The sequence below is a fragment of the Panthera onca genome, chromosome C1 (genome assembly GCF_046562875.1).
Source record: "Panthera onca isolate mPanOnc1 chromosome C1, mPanOnc1 haplotype 2, whole genome shotgun sequence".
NCBI classification, from domain to species: Eukaryota; Metazoa; Chordata; class Mammalia; order Carnivora; family Felidae; genus Panthera; species Panthera onca.
Window position 1 is genome coordinate 104827845 of NC_138346.1, and position 9099 is coordinate 104836943.

Sequence of the window (9099 nt, forward strand, 5' to 3'; positions counted from 1 at the left end):
CTCTCAAAAAGAAATAAACCTTAAAAAAAATTTTTTAAAGAAGGTATTAAATCAATAACCTAACTTTCTATCTTAAAAAACTGGGAACTCAAACCAGGCAAAAGGAAGGAAAAAATAAAGATTAAAGCAGAAATATATGAAATAGGAACCAGAAAAACAATAACAATCAAGAAGTCAAAACTTAGTTCTTTGGAAAAAAAAAACACCAAATTTGACAAATCTTTAATCTGATCAGAAAAAAAAAAAGACACAGATTACTAAACTTAAAAGATAAAGGAAGGCACAGTACAACTATCCTTACAAAAATAAAAACAAAAAAAAAAAGCCTATGAACTGTGTGTTAAAAATTAGATAACCTTAAGTGGACAAATTCCTAGACAGTCACAAACTACCAAAAGGGACTCAAAAGGAGACAAAATCTGAACAGGCCTATAACCAAGTAAAGAGACTGGATTATAACACCTAGGGGTGTCCGGCTGGCTCAGCTGGAAGAGCATGCGACTCTTGATCTCTGGGCAGTATTCCCCAAACTCAATGTGAATTCAGTTTCTACTGAATTCCTAGCTGCCCTTTTCCCAGAAATTGACAAGTACATCCTAAAATTCACGTGGACCTGCAAGGCACCCAGAATAACCAAAACAATCTTGAGAAGAACAAACTTAGATTTCAAAATTTACTACAAAGCTGGTACAGCGAGGTACCAGGAGGACAGACATACAGATCAACGAAATTACAAAAAGAAATCCTTACATTAACGGTCAAGTGATCTTCAAGAAAGGTAAAGAAAATTTCTAAAAACCACAATGAGGTACGCCTTGGGATGGCTATTATCAAAAATAAAACAACACAAAAACACAAAAACCACCACCTTTGGCACTGCTGGTAGGAATGCAAAATGGTACAACACCTCTGGAAAACGGTATGGCGATTTCTCAAAAACCTAAACCTAACAGGATACGATCCAGCAAGTCCACTTCTAAAATCTAACCAAAAGAACTGGACGCAAGGAACGTAGGAGCTACCTGCGCATCCATTTTCATAGCAGCATTATTCACAATAGCCAAAAGGTGGAAACGAGTGCCCATCAACAGAGGAATGGATAAACAACAGAGGAATGGATAAGGACACACAGTGAAATCGTATTCAGCGATACGAGGGAATGACTCATGCTACAGTGTGACTGAACTCTGAACACACCGTGGTAAGTGAAAGAAGGCAGTCGGAAAAGTTACACTTTGTGTGATTTTATCTGCAGATCTCAAAACAGGCAAATCCATAGGAATAAAAAATAGACGAGTGGTTGCCAGTCTGGGTGGAAGGAAGGAATGGAGAGTGACTGCTAATGGAAACAGGGATTCTTCTCAAATGTTCTAAAACTTGATAGCCGTGATGGTTACATAACTTTCTAAATACAGTGAAAACTGAACTGTTCACTCTAAAGGGTTTCGAAATGGTAAATTATGAAAAATACGAAAGTTATGGTATAAGAATATTTCAAGAAGGCTCTTACTTTAGAAAACCCGAAACAATGCTATAAAAAGGGAATGTACAATTATAACAAAAAAGGAAAAAATTTTAAATCAAATATCCAATAATGGAATGGTTGGAAGATAAATTTGAGAAAATCTCCCAGAAGGTGGAGCAAAATTATCAAGACAGAAATGGGAGGAAAAAATGAAATCAGTGGACTGGTCCAAGTCCCTGCCCAGACTGAAAGGCCCTCCAAGCGCACTGCACAAAAAAATGAGTATAGTCTCGTAAAAGCCCCATTGACATAAAGTTTCAGACAAACTCTGGGTGCAAAGAGAACCAAAGTTATCTACATAGGATGAAGAATCAGAAGGACTTTGGAGTTCTCAGTAGAAACACTGAAAGCTGGACACAATGGGGCACTGGCTTTAACATTCTGGAAAAAGCCTTCCAATCTGGAGTTCTAAACCGCAGCACACTATTAATATCAAGATAGAACAAAGACTCCTCAAAGTCAAAAAAGTTTTCCTTCTCCATGTCTCTTCTCGGACAGCTACTGAAGAATATGCACAACTCAAGTGAGAAAGAAAACCAGGAAAGAGAAGATGTGGTCTTTGAGAAACAGGTGCACCGGCTAAGAAGACAGAAGTGAAGCCCCAGGATGATGACAAGAGAGAGACGTCAGGACGATAAAGGAAGAGATGGTGAGGGCAGCCAGTCCAGACTGGAGCAGGTTCAAGGGCAGTGTGTAGACGGTACTAGCACACGGTAAGCATGGAGACAACTACTCAAATGAAAGTTAGACCATCATTAACCCAGGGAAAACAAAAAGTTGTGCAGAAAAAAAGGGTAAAGCCATCAGTTCCCCGGGTACAGTGGGCTGTAAATAGCACACACGGTCATAATATAAACAAAACGCTGTCATAACCACAAGTAAAACATAGCTACAACTGGTGGACAAGGAGATGTCAAATGGCTTGGCATGGTCAGGAGGAGCTGAAATTCATCCTCCGTCATGCAAAGTACAATTCTTACAGCGACAGAAACCACACAGGACAACACGTGCACGGTATTTACAACCACAGAGACAGGGCAGTCAGCACCCAGTGTTTGCCTCTGTGGGGAGATGGCAGAAGGGTAAGGGACTGCCTTTCTTCCGTGTATCTTATAAATTGAGTCAACTCTGTGTAAATGCCTCGCATATAAGATAAAAGTTAAAAATGAAGGAACATCACAGAACACATTTCTCCTCTGCTTTTGCCTTGGGCCCTCTCTATACCACTAAAGCTTACACAAGCAACTTAAAAATAAGTTTCAATTCTTCCCTTAGCGACACAACTGTTAGTAATGACTAGTGGATGTTCATAAATTTTTTAAGTTGAGGTAGCAAAACAAATACACTGACAGAGCCATGCAAAACTATAGGTGTGCGAGGCCAGCGCTAACAAATGCATCAGAGGACCAGGCCACAGCTCCATCTACGAATTAAAGGACCTTCAGGTTTAAAGCAGCTACTGTTTGAGGAGTCTGGTTCCCAAATGACGGTCTCAGAAGCAATTTAACACCATAAACTTCGTGAACTAAAATCTGTCATGGTGGATAAAGATATTTTCTGGAAAGTGCCATGGGGTGACAGTGAATGTCAAAGTGGGCTAAAAGCCTGTGTCTAGGAAAGAAGCCACAAGGAACCACACATGTCTCACAAATACCGCACGACACCATGGCATCTTACAAAGTCAGGCAGAAATTCATCACGTTACTTTCCGACCACACCACGTGCACGAACTGCGAAGACAGCGTGTGTAAGACTGTAAAATGCTATACTGACCAAACTCAACTATGCGGAGACCTTCTGATGTGCAGAAGATGTTGTTGACTATCTCCACGTTATCTGGTTGCATGTGATTTTAGCCACCAGACAGATAACGAGACCCAAATCATAACTGAATACGTGACCCAAAAGCGAAGGTCCAGTCCCCCCAACGTGAAGCTGACGAAAGGCCAAGCGTCTGCCCAGCTGTGAAATGGAAAAAGAAACCGCACCTCAAAGCACATTATGGCTCTTATCATTTAAGTCACTCAGCTGATGTGAAGGCATCTGTTTCATCATGTATTTCTTAGAGATCGAATTAATCTTCTCAAATACAACACGTACTCAATGGACAAACTCTTAAGAGTACAGCATTTCTATTTCAGGATTAAATCCAAGTGTCAGAAAGCACTGCGCACATCCCACAGTATTTTATTAGTCTTGTGGTGTCTTGCTAGGCTGAAAATCAACGATGCTCACATAACAGCAAAACAGGTGTATGTAAACGATGTACCAGAAGTCTAGAACGTTCAAGAACTCCCGTCAGCCACTTGGAGCCACATATAGCAGACAATGAATTTTCTGAACAACCGGAGGATTCTTTAAAAGAGCGGAATTTCATTCCATTTGTACGTATCACCGGCAAAATCGAAATAAAGGTGGCACCTGGGGCCTCAGACCGTCACAGTGCTAGTGAAGGGTCTTATAATCAATACAAAGAAACATGAAGTTTTGGCTTCTTTCACCGGAATGATGCCGTTGAAGCACCAACAGCCTCCCTCTCCAGGCACTGTGTCCACCAGTTTTACGACGACAGCCGTGAAGGATGTGGGCCCGTTTCCCTAGGACTGCCCTCTCCGTGTGGTCTACAATTTGTAGGAAGTAATTTAGGTCACATGAAATATCGGCAAACCTCATTCTCATTCGGAGGCCCAAGCTCTTCTGTAGCTTTTCAATATTAAAAAAAAAAAAAAAAAAAAAAAGGAGAGTGGTAGTGGAAAAAAACCAGTACTGGGAGTCTGGACAAAAAGGTTCTAGGCCCAGCTCTGGCTGGCATTAAACGCCCCTAGAACCCTACCTAAATCGCTCTCTGTGTTGGGGTCGCCAAGACCAGCCCCAGGTTTAACAATGGACTGGAAGGACTCAGGACTCGGCACACAGTCACACTCAGAGCAATCACTACCATACTTAAGGACTCTCTGAGAAACCAGCAACGGGAGAAGGTACACGGGGTGAGGTCTGGAGGAAACCAGGCACAAGCTTCCTAGAGCCCCTCCCAGTGGAGTGGAGTCACAGGAGATGCGCTGAATGCTCCAGCAGCGAGCTGTGACAACGTGTGTGCCGTGCTGTCTCCCCGCTCTCTGCCGGGCTGGTCACGCAGACACCCCCTGCGTAGCACTTACCAAAATGCCGGACACCCAGAAGGAAAGCAGGTGCTCGGCATAACACCCACTGCTGGGGCACAGTGACCCACTCTTGCCCACTCTTTGGGAATGGTGGGAAGCCCCCCAGATCGTAGCTTCCAGCTGCCAGCCCAAAGCCAGCCTTGCGAGAAGGCCTCCCCAAGGACAGTAGTCTCCTCTGCACCTTCGCCTCTCGAGAGCTCCGTGTTCCCTTGTCACCTCCTGGACCCAGGAGCAGCCTTCAGACAGGATGCAGGAAGTCCCACCAGGTGAGATGGCGTGCTCGTGGCCTGGGGCCACCGCAAGCTACATAGCCTGGTGAAGCCATCCCTGGAGAGCAGGGAAGGGCTTCAGTGCTCATAGCCTGTCTCCCAACGGTGATGCTGACGTCAGGGCTTCAGTAAGAAGCCCTCTCCCTCCAGCCCTGCTCTCCCTGCTCACCCGGGCCCTCCAATTTTCCCTGGGACACTGTGCAGTGCTTTAATCTTCGGGTTCGTCTTTCTCCTAAGTGTTCTCCCATATACGCAAAGACCAGAAAGCTGAGGCTCATAAAACACAGTAACAAAAAAGTCTATTCTCACAGCTGACATGTTATACAAAAACATGAACATAGTTTTATCCCCACCTAATTATCTTGCACGCAGCTCAGGTGCCATGGTGAGCAACCTGGGGTCAGACAGGACTCACGACAACACAGTAGAGCCCCACTTGACTGCTCCTGGAACTCCTACTTTAGGGTAAAAGGTCCACTTCCATCACATCCAATCAAGGGACATCAAGACAAAGGACTCCTGTATATTTCAAAGTCCCATTCCATATTTGGACTCCCAAGACTCTCTAACCTCTTGTGAAACAGGGTACAGAAAATTAAAAGGGGGGTCAGGAGACAGGGCTTCTGTGTACTCTCCCAAGTCACTTCACGTTTCTGGGCTTTCACGTTTCCGTCATCTCCAGGGACGCAGTGACAGGCTCGGATAAGCTACTCCATAAGCCGAGGCCACGTCCAGCTTCCCAGGACTCACGCATTACTCTCTCACTTAAAGTAACGGGGCACCAAAAGGTTGAAGGTTTGTCCATCACACTTAAAATTATGGATATCCAGTTGTTCATTATTTTTTACAGTTTTGACTACAACAGAGACATCTGTGGACTCAGGCTGTCTTGGACCTGATGAGACGCTGAGCTCCTGGCATTGGTCTCGATGTACTGAGATTGACAGAATACTACCATTTCAAAGAATTACTTCTCTATTTCTATCCGGACTCATTCTGCAAAGGCTTCATTAATTCAAACAAATATATTTTAAGCACCTAGTACATGAGGTGCTTTGTGCATACAAGATATAGAACTACAGGAACCACAAGAATGGTGAATTTTTCAACACCACTCGATTTTAAATATACTTCTAAAATCAACACACAGCATGAAGCATGGCTAGGTGTCTGGGTGATAATCCTCCTTTTGAAGAAGTAGAATGGGAGGGGCCAGGACACAGGATCTGGACAAGATCCCCAACCACCAATCCTCCAACCATATATTCTTTGCATAAAATTACAACAAATTAAGTAGCGCAAACCAAGATGTTAACTGAAAAAAAGAATAGGGGAAGACGAGCAGAAGAAAGGAAAAAAGTCTGAACTCACCGGGACTGTGGTAATCCTTTTTTACTGAGATCTGCCCTCACACGTTCTCCTACATGTCTGTAAATTTCCACTAAGCTGTTTATTGCTGCATCTCGAACCTAGATGTAAAAGAAGAGATCTTACAGCTGCTCTGTGTCAATCCACAGCACTCGCTGCTGGGACACAACAGACTATACACCACCCCGAGTGTATCACCGATCTACCAAGGTGACTGTGATACAATCCCTTATAGACATTTGACTAGACAGAGCCATGTTTGACAGGCTGACGTCGCTGTACAATTCCAGTGAGTAAATTCAGGTCCCATCTCGGTAGACATGTAAAGTCCACATCCCTTAGTTCTTTCAATTCTTTCAGATGATGTCAGGAAACCAGAATTTTCAGACCATCCTCCCCAAACAGAAAACACTACAAATAAGTGAATTATACAAAAAACAAAATACCATGTAAAAAGCATTCTAGATTTAACTCAATAAAATAAATACTTAGTGAGCAACAAAAATGGGTAGTAAAGTCTACACAGAGCCCTGTATTCAAGAAGCTAACAGTCCTGAAAGGAGACAGGGGTTGGGGGGTCGGGGGGAGCCCATAAATTCTATATTTAATACGGAGCACGATACTGTGAACATTATATAAGAGTACAAAGAGCTCCCACAGTTTAGGGAAGGGAGGAAGCACACAGAAGATACCAAGAAACATTTCCTGGAAGAGGAAGGAACCACTTAAAATGTGCTTGGGGACCAGCGTTTTACCAGGTAAAGACGAAATGAGACAGGTTCCAAACAAGGTACAGCCTGTGTGCAAAGGTATGAGAGCAGAGATGCAGGGCACGTGCTTCAGGAAGAGCAGGTGAGTGGCTGGCCAAACACAAACATGAACTCAGAAAGCAGCAATAAGCAAGGCTTAAGAAACAGAACAGATTGAAAACAAACAGAAACAGGGAAATTTGAATGTGGACTGTCTGTCCGTCAAACATGATCATTGTAGCAATGTTGAAATTTCTTGAATGAGAAAATAGCAGGCAGTTGCATGACAAAATACCCTTGCTATTGAGAGATACCCACTGAAGTATCTCAGCGTCAAACTATCACACGTGTAAAATACTTTCAAATGGCTCAGGAAAAAAAGAGTGCATTTCTGCGGTGGGTGTGTGTACGCACACGGAGAGAGAGAAAACCAACGTTAACTGGTAAATACGGAGGTTACTACCGGCCCTACCATTTTTCTTTAGATTGAACATTTTGCAAATAAAAACATGGGGAAAAAATTTTTAGTATGCTGTGCCCTGGAACCAAGGCCAACCTGTGAGGGTTGGGGAGGAGGGGAGATGTGTCCTTACTCCAGCGGGCCCAGACGGGGGAGCAACATGATTTTGGACTGGGTCTCAAGCAATGAAAATCAAAATAACAGAGAAAAGACAGAGGAAGGAAGTAGGGACACAAAGAACAATGTACAGTCCTCGATCCTGCCCACTACTCCTGAACAGTGTTACAGGACAGGGAACCTCACTGAGAACTTTTCCCTTTATGGTGGAAAAGGGAAACCTCACGCTATGGACCGAATGTCTGTGTCCCCCCCCCCCCCCCCCCCACTGTATGCTGAAGCCCCGACCCTCAGTATGACTGCATTTAGAGACAGAACCTATGTAAGAGGATAATTAAGGTTAAATGAAGTCCTAAGAGTAGGGCCTTGGCACAACAGCATTGGTGTCTTCGTAAGAAAAGACATCCACGAGCTGGCTCCACTCTCCACTCGTGTACAAAGAGGTCAGGTGAGCACACAGGGCGGGAGCAGTCTGCACACCCGGAAGAGGCCCCTCACCAGAACCAGACCACGCCGGCACCCTGATCTCCAACTACCGGCCTTCAGAACGGTGAGAAATAAATTTCTGTGCAGGCCACCGGGTCCATGGTATTTTGTTATGGCGGCCCAAGCTGACTAAAACAGACTATCAGTTTATTTGGGAAAAGAAATACCTTCTGATGTCAGGCAGCAGTTTTATATGGAGACACGTATGTATCACACAAATAGTTAATGCCACTGTGTCCTGAGGATCACTAGTAAGCACATCACTTGGCTCACTTTCTAACGATGGCATTTGTTCACAGCCAATCACCTTAATGAGCAAGCAAGATCTTGTCCTACTTAGAAAGTCTGGACCATCAACAGATTTAGTGGAAATACTAGCCTGAGAGTCAACATAGATCTGGGTACCTGCTTGGCCTTTTAGGGGCTGAGTCATCCTGCATAAAATACATAAACTATTTTAGTCCCAAAGTTCTCCTCTGTGAGCTGAAGGCTGCTTTGAAGGCCACAGGAAGTAACAAACTCACTCAACAAATTTGAGTGCCTGCTAGATGCCCAGCTAAAGTGCCTACATGGCCCAGGCAGGGAGCATGATAACCGAGCGCAGCAGGGTGGGTGTGTAACGACAAATGGCACCGGCCGGGGCCCCACTGGCAGAGAGAGAAGGGAATATGGAGGGTCGGGCACACAGGCTGCCATCACCCAGTCTTGGAGGAATACAGGGCAGCTCTGTCACATCTCCTCATCTCTCAAGGGAAGTCGGAAATACGACAAATGTAAAAACACCAAGACTCTAGGGGCGCCTGGGTGGCTCAGTCGGTTAAGCGCCCAACTTTGGCTCAGGTCGTGATGGCATGGTTTGTGAGTTCGGGCACCGTGTCGGGCTCTGTGCTGACAGTGTGGAGCCTGCTTTGGCTCCTCTGTCTTCGTCTCTCGCTGCCTCTTCCCCAGTCACGTGTGTGCGCCC

General features: G+C 44.6%; 1 protein-coding gene across 33 annotated transcripts in view; it reads right to left on the reverse strand.

Moving 5' to 3' along the window:
• The window catches only part of CLASP1 (cytoplasmic linker associated protein 1), a 274262-nt gene that overhangs the window by 163293 nt on the left and 101870 nt on the right, over positions 1-9099 (reverse strand). For all 33 annotated transcript variants that reach the window (XM_078451384.2, XM_078451387.2, XM_060625391.3 and 30 more), the window contains one exon: positions 6327-6424. In XM_078451384.2, the coding sequence (XP_078307510.1) occupies positions 6327-6424 (98 nt within the window). The remainder of the gene's footprint in view (positions 1-6326; positions 6425-9099) is intronic.